This window comes from Musca autumnalis, unplaced genomic scaffold, assembly GCF_047663935.1.
Source record: "Musca autumnalis isolate F117 unplaced genomic scaffold, ASM4766393v1 scaffold_1, whole genome shotgun sequence".
NCBI classification, from domain to species: domain Eukaryota; kingdom Metazoa; phylum Arthropoda; class Insecta; order Diptera; family Muscidae; genus Musca; species Musca autumnalis.
In genome coordinates, this window is record NW_027411644.1 from 31,480,641 (window position 1) to 31,506,684 (window position 26,044).

Consider the following 26,044-nt stretch of genomic DNA (forward strand, 5'->3'; position numbering starts at 1 on the left):
TATAGAAAACCTTATTCAGCCAGGCTGGATTGAAGTTTTCCTATAGAAAACCTTATTCAGCCAGGCTGAATTGAAGTTTTCCTATAGAAAACCTTATTCAGCCAGGCTGAATTGAAGTTTTCCTATGGAAAACCTTATTCAGCCAGGCTGAATTAAAGTTTTCCTATGGAAAACCTTATTCAGCCAGGCTGAATTAAAGTTTTCCTATGGAAAACCTTATTCAGCCATGCTGAATTGAAGTTTTACTATGGAAAACCTTATTCAGCCATGCTGAATTGAAGTTTTACTATGGAAAACCTTATTCAGCCAGGCTGAATTAAAGTTTTACTATGGAAAACCTTATTCAGCCAGGCTGAATTAAAGTTTTACTATGGAAAACCTTATTCAGCCAGGCTGAATTAAAGTTTTACTATGGAAAACCTTATTCAGCCAGGCTGAATTAAAGTTTTACTATGGAAAACCTTATTCAGCCAGGCTGAATTGAAGTTTTCCTATAGGAAACCTTATTCAGCCAGGCTGAAATGAAGTTTTCCTATAGAAAACCTTATTCAGCCCGGCTGAATTGAAGTTTTCCTATAGAAACCCTTATTCAGCCCGGCTGAATTGAACTTTTCCTATAGAAAACCTTATTCTGCCAGGCTGAATTGAAGTTTCCTATAAAAAACCTTATTCAGCCAGGCTGAATTGAAGTTTTCCTATGGAAAACCTTATTCAGCCAGGCAGAATTGAAGTTTTCCTATGGAAAACCTTATTCAGCCAGGCTGAATTGAAGTTTTCCTATGGAAAACCTTATTCAGCCAGGCTGAATTGAAGTTTTCCTATGGAAAACCTTATTCAGCCATGCTGAATTGAAGTTTTACTATGGAAAACCTTATTCAGCCAGGCTGAATTAAAGTTTTACTATGGAAAACCTTATTCAGCCAGGCTGAATTAAAGTTTTCCTATAGAAAACCTTATTCAGCCAGGCTGAATTGAAGTTTTCCTATAGAAAACCTTATTCAGCCAGGCTGAATTGAAGTTTTCCTATAGAAAACCTTATTCAGCCAGGCTGAATTGAAGTTTTCCTATAGAAAACCTTATTCAGCCAGGCTGAATAGAAGTTTTCCTATAGAAAACCTTATTCAGCCAGGCTGAATTGAAGTTTTCCTATAGAAAACCTTATTCAGCCAGGCTGAATTGAAGTTTTCCTATAGAAAACCTTATTCAGCCAGGCTGAATTGAAGTTTTCCTATAGAAAACCTTATTCAGCCAGGCTGAATTGAAGTTTTCCTATAGAAAACCTTATTCAGCCAGGCTGAATTGAAGTTTTCCTATAGAAAACCTTATTCAGCCAGGCTGAATTGAAGTTTTCCTATAGAAAACCTTATTCAGCCAGGCTGAATTGAAGTTTTCCTATAGAAAACCTTATTCAGCCAGGCTGAATTGAAGTTTTCCTATAGAAAACCTTATTCAGCCAGGCTGAATTGAAGTTTTCCTATAGAAAACCTTATTCAGCCAGGCTGAATTGAAGTTTTCCTATAGAAAACCTTATTCAGCCAGGCTGAATTGAAGTTTTCCTATAGAAAACCTTATTCAGCCAGGCTGAATTGAAGTTTTCCTATAGAAAACCTTATTCAGCCAGGCTGAATTGTAGTTTTCCTATAGAAAACCTTATTCAGCCAGGCTGAATTGAAGTTTTCCTATAGAAAACCTTATTCAGCCAGGCTGAATTGAAGTTTTCCTATAGAAAACCTTATTCAGCCAGGCTGAATTGAAGTTTTCCTACAGAAAACCTTATTCAGCCAGGCTGAATTGAAGTTTTCCTATAGAAAACCTTATTCAGCCAGGCTGAATTGAAGTTTTCCTATAGAAAACCTTATTCAGCCAGGCTGAATTGAAGTTTTCCTATAGAAAACCTTATTCAGCCAGGCTGAATTGAAGTTCTCCCATAGAAAACCTTATTCAGCCAGGCCGAATCGAAGTTTTCCTAATGAAAACCCAATTCATCCAGGCTGAATCGAAGTTTTCCTGAAGAAACCCGAATTCAGCCAGGCTGAATTAAAGTTTTCCTATGGAAAACCTTATTCAGCCAGGCTGAATTAAAGTTTTCCTATGGAAAACCTTATTCAGCCAGGCTGAATTAAAGTTTTCCTATGGAAAACCTTATTCAGCCAGGCTGAATTAAAGTTTTCCTATGGAAAACCTTATTCAGCCAGGCTGAATTAAAGTTTTCCTATGGAAAACCTTATTCAGCCAGGCTGAATTAAAGTTTTCCCATGGAAAACCTTATTCAGCCAGGCTGAATTAAAGTTTTCCTATGGAAAACCTTATTCAGCCAGGCTGAATTAAAGTTTTCCTATGGAAAACCTTATTCCTATGGAAAACCTTATTCAGCCAGGCTGAATTAAAGTTTTCCTATGGAAAACCTTATTCAGCCAGGCTGAATTAAAGTTTTCCTATGGAAAACCTTATTCAGCCAGGCTGAATTAAAGTTTTCCTATGGAAAACCTTATTCAGCCAGGCTGAATTAAAGTTTTCCTATGGAAAACCTTATTCAGCCAGGCTGAATTAAAGTTTTCCTATGGAAAACCTTATTCAGCCAGGCTGAATTAAAGTTTTCCTATGGAAAACCTTATTCAGCCAGGCTGAATTAAAGTTTTCCTATGGAAAACCTTATTCAGCCAGGCTGAATTAAAGTTTTCCTATGGAAAACCTTATTCAGCCAGGCTGAATTAAAGTTTTCCTATGGAAAACCTTATTCAGCCAGGCTGAATTAAAGTTTTCCTATGGAAAACCTTATTCAGCCAGGCTGAATTAAAGTTTTCCTATGGAAAACCTTATTCAGCCAGGCTGAATTAAAGTTTTCCTATGGAAAACCTTATTCAGCCAGGCTGAATTAAAGTTTTCCTATGGAAAACCTTATTCAGCCAGGCTGAATTAAAGTTTTCCTATGGAAAACCTTATTCAGCCAGGCTGAATTAAAGTTTTCCTATGGAAAACCTTATTCAGCCAGGCTGAATTAAAGTTTTCCTATGGAAAACCTTATTCAGCCAGGCTGAATTAAAGTTTTCCTATGGAAAACCTTATTCAGCCAGGCTGAATTAAAGTTTTCCTATGGAAAACCTTATTCAGCCAGGCTGAATTAAAGTTTTCCTATGGAAAACCTTATTCAGCCAGGCTGAATTAAAGTTTTCCTATGGAAAACCTTATTCAGCCAGGCCGAATTAAAGTTTTCCTATGGAAAACCTTATTCAGCCAGCCCGAATTAAAGTTTTACTATGGAAAACCTTATTCAGCCAGGCTGAATTGAAGTTTTCCTATAGAAAACCTTATTCAGCCAGGCTGAATTAAAGTTTTCCTATGGAAAACCTTATTCAGCCAGGCTGAATTGAAGTTTTACTATGGAAAACCTTATTCAGCCAGGCTGAATTGAAGTTTTCCTATAGAAAACCTTATTCAGCCAAGCTGAATTGAAGTTTTCCTATAGAAAACCTTATTCAGCCAAGCTGAATTGAAGTTTTCCCATAAAAAAACACTATACAGCCCGGCTGAATTATCCCCTTCTTTAGATTTATTAACGTTAGCAGCAGTTCTATGTTTATACGTCAAACTGATGTCACTGGCGAATGGAATTTTAGGAAGAAAAATAATCAAAATGCTTAGCTTATTTAGAACAAATACAAGTTTGTGGCATTTAAAATGCAATATCATTTTGTTAATTGAATTTCAACAAGTTCTTCAAAAACAAATTTTTGATATTATTTCATTTTTGTTTCGTTTATATAAAGCAATTGTTCTTCTATCAAATAAAAATACCCAACTTGTTTGACCAATAACAAAAAAAAACAAATTGGATTTGTCAAAGGTGGGTTGAAGTGTGAAGAGAGAAGAAAACGCATGTTGCTTTTTTATCGTTCATATGGGGCTTCCCTCATACAAAACAGAACAACATCACTCAAGAGCCGGTTCTTCCCTAACAAAAAAAAAACATTCACTTCAAATTGAATTTAAAATAGAAATAATTGGTTGACATTAAAACAAACAAAACACACAAAAAATATTTAAGTATTTTCGCAGAGTCTTCAATTAAATAGTTAACAAAATAATAATAACAGCAATAACAACAGCAACCTCAAACATAACAATCAATCAACCTACGGCATCCCAGAGAACAACTACTAAATACACACTCAGTAGTAGTAGAGGTGGTGTTGTTGTTGTAGCTTTTTTGGGTTCATTTCAACCGGAATATGGGTTTACGAATTTATAATACTTCCGGACATCTGACTAACAATTCACAACAACACCAACAACAATGACAACTATAACTGCGATAATAACAGACAGGGCAGCTATGACAACGTCATAACTACAACTAACACTAACCACCACATTTGAGAGGTGATTGTTATACTGTTGTTAGACGAGCGAGCGGGCCATAAACTTTTTGTTGTTGAATTTTAGATTTGCAAAGCCGTGTATTTTGTTTTTACAGTGTTTTATTTAATTTGTTATTGTGTGTGCGTGTGTTTGGCGGTTTACATGGTAATACAAAACATGTTTTATTTGTTAATTTCAGCCTTATTTATTGTGTTATTATAATGGGCTATTAGACTTAAAGACTCTGGCGTTATTGGTTTTTGTTGTTGTTGTTGCTATTGTTTCCTATGCTAGAACATAGACTTTGAAGAAGGTCGTCCTTTCTGAGAATATTTAAATATAATTAACAATTTTTTTAGCATTTATATTTGTTGGGAATTTATGTTAATTATTCCAACATTTGGCCAACGATTATCTTCTTTTGCTCAACGGTTTGTTCTTCTTTATATTCTTTTCTATTCTCAAATGATCTTTCTGTACCTTGTAGGCCTACTGTCTCAAGGTAACGACCAACGCAAAAGCCACCTAACCCAGTTTATACGGGACTTGATGAGTGTTAGTCAATTCTTAAGATAAAATTTGCATTTTTATAGAGATTTTGCAAAACGCGTCGCATCAATCTATAAATCGATATTCTTTCTATTTTTATAATAGGTAATTTATTCAATGTGAACACATTGAAGATTAACGTGGCGTGATATTCTCGTATTTTTATTTAAGTAACGGAATACTCTTGATAAAAATAGTAAATTAATGACTAGAGGGTTGCTAAATAAGTCAAGGTTAAGAATAAAAAAGTATAGAAAACTCTATTCAGGCAGGCTGAATTGAGTTTTTCTTACAGAAAACGCTATTCAGCCAGGCTGAATTGAAGTTTTCCTATAGAAAACCTTATTCAGCGAGGCTGAATTGAAGTTTTCCTATAGAAAACCTTATTCAGCCAGGCTGAATTGAAGTTTTCCTATAGAAAACCTTATTCAGCCAGGCTGAATTGAAGTTTTCCTATAGAAAACCTTATTCAGCCAGGCTGAATTGAAGTTTTCCTATAGAAAACCTTATTCAGCCAGGCTGAATTGAAGTTTTCCTATAGAAAACCTTATTCAGCCAGGCTGAATTGAAGTTTTCCTATAGAAAACCTTATTCAGCCAGGCTGAATTGAAGTTTTCCTATAGAAAACCTTATTCAGCCAGGCTGAATTGAAGTTTTCCTATAGAAAACCTTATTCAGCCAGGCTGAATTGAAGTTTTCCTATAGAAAACCTTATTCAGCCAGGCTGAATTGAAGTTTTCCTATAGAAAACCTTATTCAGCCAGGCTGAATTGAAGTTTTCCTATAGAAAACCTTATTCAGCCAGGCTGAATTGAAGTTTTCCTATAGAAAACCTTATTCAGCCAGGCTGAATTGAAGTTTTCCTATAGAAAACCTTATTCAGCCAGGCTGAATTGAAGTTTTCCTATAGAAAACCTTATTCAGCCAGGCTGAATTGAAGTTTTCCTATAGAAAACCTTATTCAGCCAGGCTGAATTGAAGTTTTCCTATAGAAAACCTTATTCAGCCAGGCTGAATTGAAGTTTTCCTATAGAAAACCTTATTCAGCCAGGCTGAGTTGAGATTTTCCTATTGGAAACTCTATTCAGCCAAGTTTTCCTATAGAAAACCTTATTCAGCCAGGCTGAATTGAAGTTTTCCTATAGAAAACCTTATTCAGCCAGGCTGAATTGAAGTTTTCCTATGGAAAACCTTATTCAGCCAGGCTGAATTGAAGTTTTCCTATGGAAAACCTTATTCAGCCAGGCTGAATTGAAGTTTTCCTATGGAAAACCTTATTCAGCCAGGCTGAATTGAAGTTTTCCTAAAGAAAACCTTATTCAGCCATGCTGAATTGAAGTTTTCCTAAAGAAAACCTTATTCAGCCGGGCCTAATTGAAGTTTTCCTAAAGAAAACCTTATTCAGCCAGGCTGAATAGAAGTTTTCCTATGGAAAACCTTATTCAGCCAGGCTGAATTGAAGTTTTCCTATGGAAAACCTTATTCAGCCTTTTTCACGACTTAACTTGGACTGCACCCGGATGCTGTTAAAATGCCAAGGAATAGGAGTGCATTTTCACGACTCCGTTTGAACTGCATCAAAACATGCCGTGAGAGAATTAGTCTACATTGCACTAGTTCCAATTAATTTTGCTGGGTATATATCCAAAACTAATGTAATGGACAAAAAATTGTTACATAAATTTATTCTCAAATAAATGATTGAAAATGGTAAGACAATTTCCGCCATACGCGAGCGATCACATGTAATTGGCTTGCAATTTATGCGTATTTAGCTAACTTTCAATACCATATTTAGACATAAGATTCGCTATGCTAATAAAAATCTAAAGATACTCATATTTCGAGGTAAATTGGAAATAAGCAGTGACATTCGTGATGGTTGTGTGTGGTTGATTCGTTTTGTTTTTATGATTAAAGTTGGCATTATTTGTAAATTTAATGCCGGCACAAAGTTTTCTTCATTATTTTAGTTTTACGGGCCGAAATCCGTTCTTCGTAACTGACCAGCCAAAGTCATAACGAAGCATAAAAACAATGCTTTATAAGCGTCATTATGTGGCTGTTAAATAAAAATTTAAATTTAGTTGATATATTGTTGTTTTGTAATGGGTGAGAAGAAGATTTGTTTTTGTTTTTGATTTGTTTTTTTTTTTTTTTTGTTTTTTTTTTGCGCATAGTTTAGACTTTATTGGCGTTGTATTGTTTTTCGTACTTCTTTTCTTCGCTTCATTCGGAATCACCAGCGATAGAAAAAATAAAAATTCTTTGAGTGCTAGTAAGGCAGTTACTAATCCAAATGTGCCTCTTTAGCTCTTTTTCAAGTCAGTTGTGGTTTAGACTGTTGGCTTCTTACTGTTTGCCGAATTTCTAAGGTCAGTTTCTTGTAGCTGGTTTGCTTTGAACCCAATAAGAGCCAACAACAGCAGCTAGATGTGTATGCTTTTTTTTCTATGTTGACGAATTGGTGTTGTTCGTTTACACCGGGGCGGTCAGAAAATGTTTAGATAGATGGATGTCTGTCTGTCCAGGCACAGTCAGTTAGTCTGCAACATAGAATATTTTACCACCAAATAAAAAATTTATTTCCACCTTGAAATAGTAATTTTGAAACATGTTTAATAATAATTAGATAAGACAAATGAAAAAAAATATACGTACGCACGGACCGAAAACTCTAATGGCCATTTATTTCAATTTCAGAAACGAAAAGATTAACCATTTTTGTGCTACGAGCATTATTAGTTGGTTTAATGTAGGCTATGTAAATTGTATTCTCTTGTGTTGTTCTTTCGAAATGTTTGTTGTGCTGTGGCTGTTCTCAACGTTATTTGTTTAAAAGCCTGACCGAATAATTAGGTTTGTTAGCTTCGAATATATTTGTACATGCATATACATAAACGTACGGATGTATGTATGTATATTTGTACGAGTATGTGAGTTGGATGACAGACAATACCAAAACTCACGTCTTCATGTTTTACACTTAAGATTGGACAAAGATATTTTGTTTGTTTTTGTATTGCTGATGGATAAATGGATGGATGGATGGTTTGAGAAAGAAGGTCAATATACTCCGGAGGTATTTATTGCCGCTTTTGTATCTTTTCCTTATCTTTTTATAGAATTTACCAACATTATTTTTATGGTATTATTGTTCTGTTATTGACCTATTCGGAAATGGTTTATTAATTTATATGAAATTGCACCATTAAACGTGATATTTTATATAGGGAAATCTCGGTCCATTAACTTTAAGAGTGCAAAGAATAAAATTGCGTTTTTTTTTTCAAACGTTTGCAGCGGAATTCTGCAAAATTTGATAATATCAAGTGAAAAAATACGTTTATGATCCGCAAAGGGTAATAAGATGACTGGTTTCTTGTATAACGACCCCCAAAAAAGTTCGAAAAAACGTGGGATGTTGTATCAAATGATCTCGCCTTACGTTGTCGGCTACCGGCCTTACGTTGTCGGCTAAGAACCTGAGATCTGTGAATATGCTCATGGAATGTAAAGGTAAAAAGTGGTAAATCTCTATTGCAACGCATAAGAAAAACCAGTAAGGAAAGGATCAAAGTAAAAATTAGACATACATAGCGTCTTTGGGGCATCAAATACCTTAAATCGGCCAAAAATATATATGGGAGCTATATCCAAATCTGAACCGATTTTGATATAATTTGGCACACATATTTTTAGACCAAATTCCGTCACACATTCCAAATTTCATTGAGATCGGACATATATAACGTCTTTCGTGCATCAAATACCAAAAATCGGCCGAAAATTTATATGGGAGCTATATCCAAATCTGAACCGATTTTCATATAATTTGGCACATTTATCTATAGACCTAATTCCATCACACATTCCAAATTTCATCAAAATTGTACAGATACAGCGTGTTTGGTGCATCAAATACCTCAAATCGGCCGAACATATATATGGGAGCTATATCCAAATCTGAACCGATTTTCACCAAAAGCAATAGCGTTCTTCATTAGGCTAAAAAAATGATCTTTCCCAATTTTCAGCCAAATCGAACAATAAATGCGACCTGTACGTTGCAAACGGACGGACGGACGGGCGGACATGCATAAATCGACTCAGAAAGTGATTCTATGGATATCCCTAGAAGGAACTATGGGTCTATCTCTTTTCCGTAGGCATGTTACATAAAAATGCAATAACACATAATACCCATACCACAGGGTGGTGTAGGGTATAATAAAACAATTGGTACTCCCTATGCGTTTTCGTATCTTCTTTCCCAAATCTGGCATCGCCGCACTCTGTAATACAAAAATCGTGCATTAAGCGCAAGTAACTCGTGGTAACAAAATATAAAACGCATCGCAATACATAACGAAATTGTGGACTTTATGGGTCAGATAAACATCATGGTAACCGCTATTCAGGAAACATAGTAATCATACCCAGCGTTGCAATGGTTACAATATTTTTCAAAAAAAAAATCGTACAAGAAGCGAAGGAGGACTTGCATTCCTTATACACCAGTCTGTTCAATACAGACCTATCTCGCTTGAGCTTGACTCTAGTGACTCATACACTAAATGTATTTAGGTAGCAGTAAAGTGTGGGAATGCCTGACATTAGTTTCCTTTGGAAGGGCAATAACCGTTGGGAGATAGGGAATTCAATATTTATCATTAGCGTTGACATTCCGTCCTAGGCAACGACTAGAATAGCAAAGTGATAGCTCCACATTTTCATGTTGAAAAAAGACGCTCCAACGAGGATAAGAGGAGAATGCAACAGATCGCCAGACATCACCATTTCGACACCCAGTCTGATAAATGACGAGTCCTGACAACACGTCAATTCGCTTGGCTAAAGCCACCTTACTGCCATCGTCTCCATTAACAGACCACACGGTTTCATAACCTCTGACCGTCGGATAGCTGCGAGAACTTTCCGGGACATCATCTAGCAAATGAGTGTTATGAGTATTTAGAGAAACTTACTATTGAAATCAACAGTCTTATAGCGAACATAAGCGGAACAAGTAAAAAAGTGTCAGTCGGCTTTGCCGACAGATATATACCCTCAGCCAATGTGAAGCGAAACTTTCATCTCCGGACAGATCGAATGTATTTAAGGCCTCTTCAGAATTTTGTGGCCCTTTTTGGACATTTAAACTTGCCGACAAAAATGTGGATTAGGAATCAACTGCACTAAGACACCCATGTTGAACTTTTGTAGGGTATCCTTAGGGAGGACCGATTTTAGAAGTTAAACTAAATTTTTATAAAATATTAGGAGATCCAAAGTTTGGACCAAATTGGTTGCCCCATTCAAGTGATTTCATCCTAGCATTTTAGTGACATTTTTTAAATATTGGGGGAAGTACCGAAAGTTGTGGACCGGTATTGCCCATGAGACTAAGTTTGGATATAATATGGCGACGACCAAATCGGTTGAACAGTTCGACCGCCACATATGGTGACATAGGGGTTTTTTACACCTTTCGGGCTGTTCTCCCAAGAAATATGGACTTGCCCCTGAAAAAACTTTTACCGTCGTAATGGAGGTAGCGAATGCAAAGCGCTTCAACAAAAATCAAAGTGATTCGAGAGCAGGTCTTAAAGAGAACTTATCCGAAATTTTGTGTGAGAGGTACCAGAAGGAGTAGACAAATATAGTCCAAATTCGAACCTGACCTATATCTGGTTGATGTATTAGGATGTGCAAAGTATAGATTACATCGGTCACTCCCTTCAAGAATTATCGTGCGCAAAATGTTTCCGAACATTTTTGAAGTTTTGTGGGGGAGGTACCTGAAGGAGTGGACCTATATAGCCCATCTTCGAATTTAAACTATGTTTTGATAAAATTTTACGAAGGCCAAATTTTGGACCGAATCGGCAGATCCGTTCGAGATTTACCTTGCGCTCCAACCACTACACACGGTGTCATAGGGGTTTTTGAACCTTTCAGACTATTTTCTCAGGAAGTATGGTTTTGCCCCTGATGAAACTTGTTCCGCCGTATGGGGGACCGTGAATACAAGTTGTTACAACAAAAATCAAAACGATTCGAGAGCAGGTCCTAAACTGAACTTTTCCGAAATTTTGTGTGGGAGATACCCGAAGGCGTGGACCGATTGAGTCCATATTGGAACCTCATCTAAGTTTGGTAGAAATTTAACGATGTGCAAAGTATGGACCAAATCGGTTACTCCCTTCAAGAGCGATCGTGCGCACAAATTTTCCGAACATTTCCGAACTTTTGTGGGGGAGGTACGGAAGGAGTGGACCGATATAACCCATCTTCGAACTTAAACTAAGTTTGGACAAAATATTACGAAAGCCAAATTTTGGACCGAATCGGTTAATCCGTTCAAGAGTTATCGTGCGCACAGGCCAGCCAGACAGACAGACGGACGGTCATGGCTAAATCAACTCCAAATTGTCTGAAACACATTTTGTCCAAACATACTTGGGGTCTAAAGCCATTATTTCGATGAGGCACATTTTGCCCGAATGAAAGTGTATATGCCCTCGTTAGCATAAATGCTGAGGGTATAAAAACAATGTTTACAAGTCTCTGGCCGGCAGCATTTAGGGTGCAACAAAGAATTCTATTTGGCCTCTTACACAAAGAAATAGGCCGGTTTGTGGTAAGCGATGTGACGCCAGTGTGTTATGTAAACGGTGTGCCTCCTCATGAACCGCCTTCATGAGACGAAGATTTTACAGGTACATCAGCACAACTATATGTTGTCGGTGCGGTACCTGCTTGGGTGTTACCGCATCCCTGCCACAATCTAGTGGCCAAATTTCCCCCACCGATGCACGTCAGGAGAGATCTTCATAATCTAGGGAAAGATTCTTCATAATCTAGGGACAGATGTGGAAAGGTATAAACGAGTACCTCCAGATCAACTAGACTATCAGGCAGGCTTGAATAGCATTCATACTGAAGCCGTTGGGCAGAACTTATTAAGGTACAGTGTGAATGCCGTACTCGAAGACCATCGCCTCTCCATCTCCCTAGGGAGACCATTTGAGCAGAAGCCCAGTTAAAATCCTGACGATGCAACTCAATTCATAATGGTACCGAGTTTATGCCACGATAACACCGCTCACCTGTCTCCTAATTCTTTAGGAACGCAGCCATTTCAGGTTGCAAATTTTTGCGTCACTACAACAACAACAATTGTTTCATATCCCGCTTTAAGAAATTTTGATACTTTTACAGAGTTCAACCGCAATCATTCTAAAGCTGAACCAGGCATTTCCCATTGTGGGAACCTGCGGAAAATTTCGGACAGATGTTTTACAGCCTTCATAGCGATTACGAATTGAAATTATTGTGGTATTAACGGTCTCTCTTCCAATCTAAAGGGGTGTTTACACTAGCCATTAATGTCATATGAATTGAAATATTCCATCGTTATACAGTCGCTAATGTGTGCAATATGTGTGTTCGTTTACTTACAATTTGTACAAATTGTTACTGGATGTTGTTCGTTTACTCTACAGTACAGTGCAAAAGACCTTAGTTGATTACAAGAAGTTACTGGACTTGTACAAATTATTGAGTAAACGAACAGACCTAATATTGGGGATTTTCCTCACGCCATTTACTTTTTGGGTATACACCAGCAAAAATGTAGTGAAATTACGTCTCCACATTGTCTGTGTGGGCAGATATGGAATGTTTTTATTTCGTGTCATATGACATTGATGGCTAGTGTAAACACCCCTTTATCTGATTAAGCTAACTTGCGCACTGAAATATGCAAGTATTTAGAGAATTTGTTAATTTTGTTTTTCATCACAAACATACCTACATATTTAACTGCAGATCCAGATGTACCAAGATTTATACGCATATACATAGGTACATATTATCTAATAATACCTAATATCCACTAGTTTACATTCTCATTTCAACCAAAAATCGTACTATCGAGGTTATATCACTTTTGTCTTCTTATAGATTTGTTTAGTGAGTATTTTTCGCTCAAGAAATTCTAAACTTATGCTTCCTGTGGTTTTGGTTTGTTGTCATCCAAATCTGAAAAATGTGCAAAGTTTTAGTTCGATTGGTTAACTACAACTGTGTGGAAAATGAGTTACTAAATTCGAATTAAACGACACCAAAGCAGGTTGAATAAAACACTGTAAAAATTGAGCTAATTTATTTAAAATTTCTATACATCGAGTCGTTTCAAAAGTTCTAGTTTCTCGTGGGTATTGTTTATTATCACATCTTCATAATTTCAGAGTTAATCCAATTTAAATAAAGCCAAAGTTTGGCGTTAATTTGTTTCACGTTTTCCAAATGTGTGATTTTATTTACGCAGAAATACTTTCCACAAGCTACGGATTATTTATAAACAGCTGATATCAAATGACAGCATGCACCTCTCACACTCTCCACCTTATAACATCTCTCGTCGATTGTTTACATTATTTACATTGGAAATGAAGATTATTCTTGAAAATTTTTAAAAAACATTACAAATGATGGCGATTAAGTCTAAAACTTTAACCAATTTATCCAATTTGCTCATACAAAACTAACAAACTCCAATCTTTTAAAAAAAAAGTAATTAGCAAAAATTTTCTGATTAGAAACAGCTGATTACAAAGAATTCTCTTTTACACTAATTTCTCCCCCATTGTTCTTTTTTGAAAGTCATTTTACGCCGTAAAATTAAAGTAGATTGGTACTGCTTCCATACATTTTTTTTTCTACATGATTTTAACATTTCCGACAACTTTTTCATAAAATCCACTGTCATAAATTCTCAATGGCTCATGTAACAAAGTCTCTTCCTATTTCTCACTTAAAAAAATATAAAATAAACATTGATGTGTCAGCTAAAAAAACACATGGAATAACCAAACCAATTCATTTGTTAACGTATAAATGTAATTGTTCTAGAGAAAATATAACAACAAATCAAAACATTATCTCACAATTCGTTGTTATCATCAAATAGAATTTCAAAATGAAATAATTGTCTTCGACAAAATATTGTTTAATAGGTATTTTTTTTATAAATAAATATTTGATGCACCGAAAAACAAATTGATAACAAGCAAGCAATAATAAGCAATGGCTGGCAATTGTTTCCACTTGTCTAACAGAAATTTATCTCACTTTACTTTACTGCCCCCCGCCGACTCCCTTGATCAATCAATCACTACATTGACGTCAAAAACAACTGTAACAAAATATAAAACTTAACCAAAGAAGAAGAGATAGATAGAACAGACAGCAAGCAGAGCAATGGAATGGGTAGTATCGATTAATAATAACAACAAAAACACTTTGACACATTTTGTTATTCTTAAGACGAACAAACATAAAAATGAGAACGTTATTGGTTGCGGGGAAGAAGAGGTACGGAGCTTGCTATCCATTTCAAAGTTTAACAAAACGAACCATCAAATTATTGGGACATATAGAAACTTGGTTTGGAACAATGTTCACTTCTTGAAATACATACATTTCAAAAATAGAACGCATTTCCTGAATATTTATCATAAAATTCTTTGTCGACGACCGATACTCATACATTTAACATGAACAATTCACAATTCTACTCGTCAAAATAACATGTTGAAATGTTGTCGTCGATTTGATGGAGAACTTTTTGTTGGTTGGACGACATGGACATTCTTTGTTTGCTACCTCGCTTGTTTTCTCTGTTCTGTTCTTCTCATAATAGCAAAAAAAAACGAAAAAAGAAAAAGTCTTATTGTAAATAGCTTTGTTTTTCTGGTTGAACTCACCTTCAGCAGATTTAAGTTATTGTCCCTAGCTGCATTACACACAATACATGCAAGATCCATGACAGAAGTTGTTCTGGAATATCTGTTTTTGGTTTCTGTGCACTTGAGAAATAAAACCTAGTTGGTTTTTGGTTAAGTTATTTATGTTGTTTTCGTTCTTCTTTTTCTTCAACACTTTGTATTTTTTAAGTTATTTTTTGGAGAGAATATTTTGTTGGTCTCGCGCGTGTCTGTCACTGTATTTTGGTTAAGAATACGTGTGTGTGTCTTGTACGTGTGCCAATATTGTAATTGTATTGGTTTATTCGTTCTGTGTGTTTATAAATTTCCTTTGTTCTTTTGCTGCAAATTTTTGTTTAAAACAATTTCGTTGAAGTACAAATTGAAATGTTTATATTATTGATTTGTTGTTGTACGTTTTGCAATGTAAAACCCAACCAACCCACCGTTTCGCGTTATTTACAAGAATCTTTCTGGCTTCTTTAGCCTATCTATCAGCAGCGCAACACAGCACAAACAATTGCACAATTTTTCCCGAAATTTTTGCTCCGCTTCTTCTTCTTGTTATTATTATTACTCTTATATATTTTTATTCTTCGTTTTGCTCTTATTCCCTTTAAAACTGATGAGCAGATTTTTGATTTTTTCTTATTATAGTAAGAAGCAGGAAGACGTTGTTGTCTTTTTTAACTGTTGTTGCTGTTTTTATTTTGCTTGATGTTTGATTTTGTGTATTCTGTTAACTCGAAAGGAGTGGGAGGAATCACAGAGCACTTGTAAAAATCTTGTTTTTCTTTTAACGACGAGACGTTTCAAATCTTTACCGTTTATTTTTTATTCCTCTTTTATTGTATTATTATTTTTCAAATGAGCATGCAAAGAGGCAAAGTGGTGAATCACAGAATCACGAACTTTTTCTTCTTCAACGTTGTTCTCATTCGCCCATCAAATACAAACTAAATTATTTTTATTATTTATTTAACAACGCAATCTTATTTATCTTATTTCCTCTTTGTGTCTTTTTCCTTTTTCACGTAGCCAGTTCGTTTTTTGTTTATGACGCCGTTAAATTATACTATTTGTGGGGTTATCACTTCTTCGTGAATATCAGCATACCGGATATCATTTTTTCGTTCATTAGATGAACGTAATTCTGCAGTAGCTTGACCGTTATGGCTTTCATAATAAAATTCTTTGTCTCGAGTTATGGCATAAATAAAATACTCTACCAGCTGGCGGAAAAATCTGAAATGTTTACCACAGGTAGATCTTTACGTCCTGATTACAAAAATGTAAAGTTTGTTGGGGGGAAGTCCATACTTCCCGAGATATGGGCCCCTGAAGTTCCGAAAATTCCCTTGTTAAAGTAAAGGCCTGGGTACATAAGCTGCTTTGCCGGGTTGCCTTGCTTTCCTGCTTCATTTTTGACATAATAAAAATAAAAGAATAAAGGAGGCCGAGCAAATTTCGAACTGGGTTGCCCTTTTCTTTTTTATTCTTTTATCAGAAGCAAGCAAGGCAACCAGGCGAGGCAGCTTATGTACGCAGACCTTAAGAAAAAAAATTTAAATTGAAAAAATGTTGTTTTCGTGTCCTAAATTGGCTCCTGTCCATAGGATAAAGTCTTAAATCCTCGGCCGAATGCCGGCTACTTAAAAAAAACTTACAATTTAAAAAAAATTTTCAGATTTTTTCCGTCGGCTGGTAGAGTATTCAATTTGTTCCCGAGTTATTTGACATTAAACAAGTGTTTTTGACAAATACGTACTTAATTTATTTGTCAAATGTTCACTGGAATTGAAATCTTATGCAGGGTTAACCTTCTTAATGAGGATTTATGTGACGTATACGCAAAGGAATTAACATTTGAAACCCACTGGGTTTGTTAAATCCGGTTATATATAAACGTACTATTACGCTTTTATTTAAAACTTGTTTGATGTAAATGTGGTTTAAAGAATTTCTTGCTTTTATAGCGCTTGCTTTGTCCCGATTGACATAAGGCGAGTTTACTTGCGGCAAGTTTTCACGTTCTCTTTTAAACTTGCCTCTTACGTTTATACAAACAATTCTGTTTCGGCAAGTTTTGTTTTCAAAACATTGGAAATAATGTCAAAAACGAAAAATAATAAAGGAATTGCCTGAAAATTGCCGGTACGAGCAATTTTTTTCCACTTCCATACACGTGTATCTCCTACAAAATGAGACTTGCCACAAGTAAACTCGCCTTAATAGCCCGTTTAGACTAGTCATTTTAAATCGACTCGATTTCTAAATCCAACTTTCAAATCCTACTTGTTTAGACTAGTTTAAAATGATGTAAAATGTCAATCAGCTGATCTTTGTTTACGTATACATTCGCGCTTTTTTATTTACTAAACATTTGCAAAAAAATTTGTTTGAACATTAAAAATGGAAAAAATTGATGTGTTAACTCAGGTTTTTCTCCAGTGCTGCGATCGGCAGGAAAGTCAACAAATGATGCTGCACAATATACATAAAGATAAAAGGAATATATTAATGAAAATGTCAATTTTAATTAAAAAACAAAATATGATCATCCGGACTCTGCGAATGTCTGGCAGAATTTGGAAATTTGTAAGGTCCTCTTTGTCAGAAAATTATATACGCATGTTCATATGTGTTTATGTATTTTAGGAGAGACATGGAAAGTTCTGGGAGATGGACATTCCTAGATGTACACCTTCTTTTTTTAAAGAAAGTTTCCGGATGGACCGTGAACGTTTTAATATACTGTGTGATCAACTTAAATCCATGGAAAAAATCGACACACACTTGAGGAAATGTATTCCACTGGACAAAAGAATTGCCATATCGTTATATACACTACGGTCGTCTGCGGAATACGCCACCATTGGACGTTTATTTGGAGTGTCCAAAGCGACTGTTTGCATTTTATTTAATGAATTTTGTAGCAAGGTATGGGAAATACTTGCTCCCCAACATCTACCCAGCAATATTTTGACCGAACAAAAAGTGGACGAGTGTGTCAAAGGTTTTGAGAGTCTTGGGTTTCCTCAGTGTTTCGGGGCCCTTGGTAAGTAGTTGAACAAATATTGTTGCCAATCAGCACCAACAATATATGTATGTTCAGCATTTTATGGATTATAATCCTTCCATTAATTGTTATTATTCGAATTTAACAGATGGTTGCCATATCGAGATTAAGCCTCCAAGGGAGGAGGCATATGATTACTACAACTATAAGGGCTGGTACTCTATGGTGCTTCTGGCTTTAGTTGATTATAGGTAATAAATATTATTATACCAACCTTTGGTTCTTACAATATGTTCGTTTCAGATACCGTTTTACATATATTAACGTCGGTGCTCCCGGTCGGTGCAACGACTCGTATATCTACGAGAGCAGCAAACTGAAAAAATTGCTTCAAAGCCCAATTTTAAATGATAAAAGGAAGAATATGTGTGGGTATGATGTACCAGTGTTTATAATTGGGGATTCGGCATTCCAATTATCGGAAACAATTATGAAGCCATACCCATTTGCTGTAGGTGCTTCAGACAAGGAGAAGAAATATAATTATCATTTGTCGAAAGCAAGAAGAGTTGTGGAGAATGCCTTCGGTCATTTGAAGGCTAGATTTCGCAGGGTAGGCAGAGGTATCGAAAATGATATCAAAAATTCCAAAAATATTATAAAATGTAGTTGTGTTTTGCACAACTTTTTAAATGATCATAATGATCAAATATACAACAATTGGCTCGAGAATGATGCCAACAATAGGGATGAGATTCCACAAATGCCTCTCAGCCGCGTACACGGCAGAGGGGAAGAAATGAGGAACGCCATTACTAACTTTTTATGGGAAACAGGTTAGTAAGATATGCTTGAAATAAATATAAAATTTTAAATCATTGTTTTTACAGATCTTGAAGAAGACATGCAGTCCTCCACCTCTGCATAAGCTTTTCACGACATCGTCACACAAAAACACATAAACTATGATAATTCAACACCATTATTTATTTCATTTTGGAGTCATGAAATGTTTGAAATCAATAAAAACTAAAAATTAAATATATTCTTTCATGCAATATACATACATATAAAAGGATACAGGATAACTATATAAAAAGAAATTCAATATATATTTAAATATTAAAATAAAATTAATTAAAAAAAACTAATTATTTTGATTGTTTTTAAAGGCATTTAAGAACTCTCTTAGGATATCGTTCCTCTCTTTTTCAGTTTGTGCAACAGTATTCTGAATTTCCAAACCTCGCTCACTCAATTCGTTCATTTTTTTAATACCCTCAATCAACTCTTTATTAATGGCCTCCATTGCCTGTAAAGCTTGCTTTTTAGAATCTTTTGCTTTGGTTCATTTCTTAGTTTTAGACACAGGCTCCGCCGTGCAACTAAGACCCGAATCTATAGTGTCATCAAATATATTTTCGCTTAGATATTGCTCGGATAGAGCATTGGTATCTTCGTCAATAAATTCCACGTCACAGTAAGATAAATCTGTAAAAATAAATGTTTAAATACATAACATTAAAAATCCATTGTAGTGAAAAATGAAATAAACCAATAAAAATATGTAATATTTTTTATGTACCCACCGATACTTTCTTCAACTGTCTCTTCTAAGTTGCAGAACTTGTATCCTCCCAAAATGGAGTTGACCCTTTCATACAGCACCCAACTAGAGGGTGATCCACCTGAAGGACCAACCTTTTGTTTCTCTTCCCTGTAAAGAAAATGTTGTTAACGAAACTTTTTGTGATTGATTGAGTACAAATATAGATTTTTATTATGATTTTTGTAGCAGGACATGAACTAATATCATCTTCTAGAGCTACTAATGTCAAAGGCTACAAGGAATATAATAACTCCTTCAACAAGTGTATCAGCAACATGTGATTACAACCAATTCTGTGGTCAAATGGGTCTAATACATTCAAAATATATTAAAATGACGCGTACTTTATACGGGGCCTTATATGGGGGCTATACCAAAACGTGGACCTATATAACCCAACTTTGGTAGGAATATTTTTTGGCCTCTGGAGACACAAAGTACCAAATTACAACCAATTCGGTGGTAAAATGGGCCAAATACCTTAAAAATTCCTTAAAACGACGACGCGTCACGCGTCATTTTGTATGGGGGCTATACGAAAGCGTGGACCTACATAGCCCGCTTTCAATACCAAAAGTCCTACGTAAAAATAACATATTTTCCCAAAATTTCATCAACCTACGTCAATCCGTTCGGACGCTAGAGTGATTTCCACAGACGGACGGACATGGCTATATCGATGTAGAATTGCACGCTGATCAAGAATATATATACTTTGTGGGGTCTACAATGATTATTTCGAGTAGTTACAAACGTAGTGACAAACTTAATATACCCCCATCCTATGGTGGAGGGTATAAAAATGCTATCATTTTCTATTTAGTCCGGTTCAATTAGTGGCTTCTACTTCCTGTGACCATCATCACAATATGCCTGTTCCAGAACCTACCAGAAGCTACTAGTTTTTACTACGATAACAATTTTTCCTTTATGTTATGGAAAAACAATACGAAATTAGTAGATTCCTGCAGTTCTGGAACAGACCAAATAACTCAATATATACAACGCCCTTCAAAAATGAAGTTAGTCCCGGCCCACACTAGCGTGTTTTCATTGAAAATGAAATCAATCGAGTTCCCCACTATAGCAATTTCATTAGTAGTGTTCCTTTACGTGCCTGAGGTTACCACTTTTTACCCGCAAAGTGTTCCCTTACTTTCAAAAGCATACTATTTATATGATACATGGTACAAATACACAGGTAGCCGCATCGGCAATTGTTGGTAACATAAGATGTCAAAATTTGACATCAATTCAATGCAATTGACACATTATGTTACCATCAGCTGGCTTGATAATGCTACCTGTATTATTGTACCATGTATGATAGCAGTTCACCACTTTTACCATTTCTTGCCACTGTTACCATTTTTAAAAGTAAAGGAACAGACCAATTATTAGTCTGTTCCTGTACTGCAAGTATCTAATAATTTTTACTATTTTTTCAATATCACAAAGAAAAAATTGTTATCGTAGTAAAAAATAGTAGCTTGTTGCAGATTCTGGAACAGGCATAATGCCAATTATGAAAAATTTTAAAGGAATTGGCTGAAAATTTCCAATACAAGCAATTTCTTCCAATTCCATTCCCCGTACGTGTCACTCTTATCAGACTTTCCGCATGTAAACTTGCCCAATGTAAATTGGGACAATCGGTCTAATTGCACTCAGCAAGAATGACAGCTGTTATCGAGATTCAGTTGTGTCAGTGTGAAAACATTTCGTATTAATTAACATTTGTGCTTAGTAACTTAGTAAGGAGCTTGGTAAGGAGACATCGATGAGTGCAGATGGAAGATATTTTTCGGAAGCCCTTATCTCTGGAACTGTGGACTTCCTCCATAAATGTTATATGACGAGATCTACCTCTGAAAAGAATTTCACGTCTGGTCAACCAAAGTCATTGGTGCTTAGTTTGGCAGGGTAAGTTTTTTATAATATATGAACATATACATAACTAATTTTTAAATCCATCCTATTTTGCAGTTAGTGACGAATGTGAATCAAGTCAAACATAGCCAAACAAATACAAATATTCATAAATCATGCTACTCGGAAGAACAAATTATTGTGTCTGTCCGTACGAACCTTTGATTCAACACACTATCTTGCATTCATCACATTATTAATTTGATGTGATTTGTCTTGCAAGGAATGGTAAAAACTTGGGTTGGGTGACGGGATAGCAACTCCATCTTACTAGGAAAAAAATAAAAAACAAACCCATCAAAATTTGATGACTTCCATCACAACTACATGGCAGTTAGCAGCACCAGATTCAATCATCTTGACTTTCATAAGGGCACCTTGCTGTCTCCAGACCAAAAAAAGAATACGAACTCAAATTCATCAAATTGTGATAGATACAAGACATTCATGGAGTGTGTTGGATATATGATCGTTCCGACGTAGACTCAGACAACAACTCTGTTGAATCAAAGGTTCGTACGGACAGACACAATAATTTGTTCTTCCGAGTAGCATGATTTATGAATATTTGTATTTGTTTGGCTATGTTTGACTTGATTCACATTCGTCACTAACTGCAAAATAGGATGGATTTAAAAATTAGTTATGTATATGTTCATATATTATAAAAAACTTACCCTGCCAAACTAAGCACCAATGACTTTGGTTGACCAGACGTGAAATTCTTTTCAGAGGTAGATCTCGTCATATAACATTTATGGAGGAAGTCCACAGTTCCAGAGATAAGGGCTTCCGAAAAATATCTTCCATCTGCACTCATCGATGCCTCCTTACCAAGCTCCTTACTAAGTTACTAAGCACAAATGTTAATTAATACGAAATGTTTTCACACTGACACAACTGAATCTCGATAACAGCTGTCATTCTTGCTGAGTGCAATTAGACCGATTGTCCCAATTTACATTGGGCAAGTTTACATGCGGCAAGTCTGATAAGAGTGACCCGTACGGGGAATTGAATTGGAAGAAATTGTTTGTGTTGGCAATTTTCAGTCAATTCCTTTAAAATTTTTCATATTTCACATTGGGCCTGTTCGATAACTTTGCAAGTAAAAAATATTTGCAAATTCTTGCAACTACTTCCCAGCTCTTTTTTATTGAACAAGTTTGTTATCGAACAGAACTATCATTTTAATTTTTTTGAAGCAAGAGTTGCCGGAAATATTTATATAAATATTTCAGTGAAATTACTCCAGTACTACAAGAACCTACTAAATGAAAAATTGTTATCATAGTAAAAAGTAGTAGCTTTTTGCAGGTTCTGGAACAGAGCATTAGTGTGGGCCGGAAATAATCGTAGAAAGAATTTGTAGATTCTTGCAGGTTATGGAACAGAGAAACTGTTGTAACTATTTTGTACTTCTGCTTATAGTTTTTTTTAATGCGTATGGTGTTTCAGAACCCAGTATATTTGATGGTGCTGACTGCTACATGGTAAGGTTCTTGGAAAAAATCGAGACGTATCGGTTTCCCCATTAAAAAAAATTCTAATTAAACCAGAACCTCAAGGATTATCTGTTGTAAAAAGTTCTAAACTGGTTTTATGTGCAAAATGTTGCCGTTCTGTTGGTAGAAAGTATGACCTAGTTCATCTTACAATTGAATTAATTTTGGGAGTCACCCCCCATTATTTTTACTGCTTTCGGACTGTTATCTCTTGGACTTGTGTTCGAACAAAATTATCATTCTGTAATTATATGAAGGCAACGACATTGATGATATCAACGCATAAGACTTCCAGTGTACTCGAAACAATTGTGGAAGTTTTTGATGTGGATGTGTTTGGGAGAAAAAATCTTCGAAGAATCTTATGAGCCACGAATGCTACCAGTTTTGTACATATGTATATTATGCATAAAAAGTATCACATATTTTTTACCTGAATCTGCTTGTAATATTGTGCAGCTTATTTTTTATCTCATCGGGAGTGTATATATATCCCTGTGATGCCATTTCTGCAACAATATTAGCATATACATGCGAATTTTTCCTAGCTCCTCTAAGCTTATCCATATTCTTTTCCCAAAGATCTAGTAGGAACTCCTCTCCAGCTGGTGACCAGCGCTTACGACTCTGTTTGTTTCGATTCCTGTTAAAAATAAACATGTAAATTCTTAAATATATTGTTGCAATTTATTTTAAATTAAAGGCATACCTTTTTTCTTTCTTTTCTGCATCCATTTTATTTTTATTCAATAATTTTTCTATTTTTGCAACCGCTTCTATTTTTTTCGTGTTTACAGTTATTTGAAAAATGTAAATAAACGACACATGAACTCAGTTGCCAATTTTGGTACAGACAACAATAGTTGTATTTTTAGGAGCAAAAAACAGTGTTGTATATGAAAATATTTCGATTTAAAGTTTGATTTAAAACAAATCCAAGTTTTGAGTTGATTTAATTTTGTATGGTAAATCAGGGTGGATTTGGGTGGATTAAGCACTTAAATCAAGATAATGGCCTTAATCAACGTATAAGGGTATAGTCTAAACGGGCTATAATGTAAGTTGGGACTTTTATAAAATAGTGTGGTACCTTATGCCATGTTCATAACAGTAATTTAAGGGGTCGATCATCGAACAACGATATGAGAACAATTATCGTTGGGTGGCGTTGCCAGTTGTCAAAATTGATCCACGTATGGCAACTCTCAACTGAAGTTGCGAATCTCAGTTGACGAAGCGGCTGTTTTTCAGCAACCACCAATTTTCAGTTGCAGTGAACATTTTCGAAGAAACAAGAAGTAAAATAGAAGGAAAAATAAACATTTTGTTAACAATTATTAGCTCTGTTCCTTTACGTGCAAGAATCTTCAAGTTTTGCCACTTTGTACTCGAAAAGCGTTCCTTTACTTCTGACACCATACAATTCATATGTGAGCAGTTTGCAACTTTTACTGCTATTGCCGGTTTTACCATTTTCAAAAGTAAAGGAACAGACCAATTGATTCTTTGCATCATTAATTAATTTTGTGTATCAATATGGTGAAAATAACGACAAAGCAGCAGTTCGAAATATTAATTGATAAACTGAGTGAAAATCCAAACTTATACCCCGTTTATATATAACAGGATTTAACAAACCGACTGGGTTTCTAATGTCAATTCCATTGCTTATATTTCAAATAAATGCTCATAAAGAAGGTTAACCCTGCAAAAGGCTATAATATAAACGCCGTGTTAGCCCGAGGAGTTCGGGAGTTTTGGTGAAACCAAAGCCACAGCGGATGAAGCGTGGAGGTCCATTTCGGACAGTTTAAACAGCCATGAACCTCCAACACGAACACCTGAAGAGTGGCAGAGTCTGGATTCACTTTAAAGCAAAGTTGAAAAAGAAAATGCCTCAAAATAAAATAAACGTCAACGACACTGGTGGTGGTCCATCACAATAAGTGAATTTATCGCCTTTGGAGCGGACAGCAGCAAATCTTTTGCAAATGAATTTGGTGACAAATACAGTAGGTTCAGTTTAAGTACAAATGACGAACTTCCTCCATCTATATAGCCAACTACACCAGGGAATTTCGTTTTTGAATAAAAATGGTTTTTATTTTGCCTTTTTTCCTCCTCTGTCAACATCGAAACAATCCAATTTTGGCACAATTTGTCCTCTATCAAGTGGACAACTTCCTTCAATACTCTCGACAATGTAGATTGAGCCATGCAATTGTTGAAATCATTGCCATGGGACTTTTGGAAACTTCCGTCCTCCAAGAATCGCAACGCTGCGCACACTTTTAAAAGTGGGGGTATTGCTGTTGATCTGTAACTTACTTTGAAGTCATCCTTTAACGTTTCCACAACGTAAACTACGGCATCCTTTGGCAACCACTACCATGGCAGAACTGCCAGGTAGTGGTATCACACCAGCTGATCGAATATGAAAAGTCAAATCCATGGCACAATTAACCAGGTAGTGGCATCGTAAAATTTTGAATATGTTATGTCAAAACTTTCTTTATGTTGTTGGGGAAATTACAACAAAAATATTTTTTTTTTATAAAGGGATTTGACTTTTCATATTCGATCAGCTGGTGTGATACCACTACCTGGTAGTTCTGCCATGGTCAAATCCCTTTATAAAAAACTATTTTTGTTGTAGTTTCCCCAACAACATAAAGAAAGTTTTGACATAACATATTCAAAATTTTACGATGCCACTACCTGGGTAATTGTGCCATGATATATACTAATCGTTCCACCGTTTACTTTTCATTCATGTTTTGTAGATTTTCTAAAAATGTTGGTGTTTTTCATAAATTTTTAAATTTTGTCTGTCAAAATTAATTTATTTCGATAAATACTCTCATTTGTTAGAGATGGGACATATCATGATACAATAAGAAGGTAGCAGCAACTGCCGTTTTTGGTAACATAAGATGTCAAAATTTGACATAAATTCAATGCAATTGACACATTATGTTACCATCAGCTGGGCTGATAATGCTACCTTCTTATTGTATCATGGGACATATTTTATCGTCGTTCGGAGAGTAATTTCAATTGAACAATGTACAAAAATCGTTCTTCGCTCTCAGAATTTTGTATGGAAAATGGAGTAATTAATACATAATTTGGGCTCAACTACGAATAGAGAGCGAATTACCGTCAGTGTGAACAAGGCATTAGATAGCGAATACCTAATTAGACCCTTAATTAAGACACAAAAATGTGTCATAGAAATGTATATTTACTCTTTTTGCTAAGCGACATTTCCCGCGGGTCTTTTCTAGTTTGGAAATCTTCT

At 35.5% G+C, this 26,044-nt stretch overlaps 2 protein-coding genes across 5 annotated transcripts in view; both read right to left on the reverse strand.

Moving 5' to 3' along the window:
- LOC141395366 (protein fem-1 homolog CG6966) overlaps window positions 1-15,739 on the reverse strand; it is a 60,742-nt gene extending 45,003 nt beyond the window's left edge. The window contains exon 1 of one of the 2 annotated variants that reach the window (XM_073971063.1): window positions 14,682-15,739. In XM_073971063.1, coding sequence (XP_073827164.1) covers window positions 14,682-14,741 — 60 coding nt within the window. In that variant the 5' untranslated portion in view covers window positions 14,742-15,739. The remainder of the gene's footprint in view (window positions 1-14,681) is intronic. The other variant, XM_073971070.1, reaches the window with a different exon arrangement.
- Window positions 15,740-19,031: 3,292 nt separating this feature from the next.
- LOC141390411 (uncharacterized) lies at window positions 19,032-25,148 on the reverse strand. Of its 3 annotated transcripts, XM_073963321.1 has the most exons (6): window positions 25,072-25,127; window positions 23,834-23,983; window positions 23,453-23,519; window positions 23,177-23,386; window positions 19,290-19,417; window positions 19,032-19,191 (listed from the first exon to the last, which is right to left on the reverse strand). In XM_073963321.1, the coding sequence occupies exons 3-6, from the start codon at window positions 23,476-23,478 to the stop codon at window positions 19,049-19,051; spliced, it is 507 nt and encodes a 168-aa protein (XP_073819422.1). In that variant the 5' UTR covers window positions 23,479-23,519; window positions 23,834-23,983; window positions 25,072-25,127; the 3' UTR covers window positions 19,032-19,048. The 3 variants fall into 3 exon arrangements, with proteins under 3 accessions (XP_073819422.1, XP_073819420.1, XP_073819423.1); XM_073963319.1 differs by lacking the exon at window positions 23,834-23,983 and having other exon boundaries at window positions 25,072-25,148; XM_073963322.1 differs by lacking the exons at window positions 23,177-23,386; window positions 23,453-23,519; window positions 23,834-23,983 and having other exon boundaries at window positions 25,072-25,121.
- Window positions 25,149-26,044: the final 896 nt, after the last annotated feature.

Bases quoted from the DNA above. Each gene is read 5' to 3' on its own strand.
- LOC141390411 (XM_073963319.1), bottom strand. From the start codon at position 23,478: ATGGATGCAGAAAAGAAAGAAAAAAG. The intron at 23,387-23,452 runs GTATGCCTTTAA...TATTTTTAACAG, and splicing joins GCAGAAAAGAAAGAAAAAAG to GAATCGAAACAAACAGAGTC. The intron at 19,418-23,176 runs GTAAAAAATATG...TTTTCTTTACAG, and splicing joins AATATTACAAGCAGATTCAG to GGAAGAGAAACAAAAGGTTG.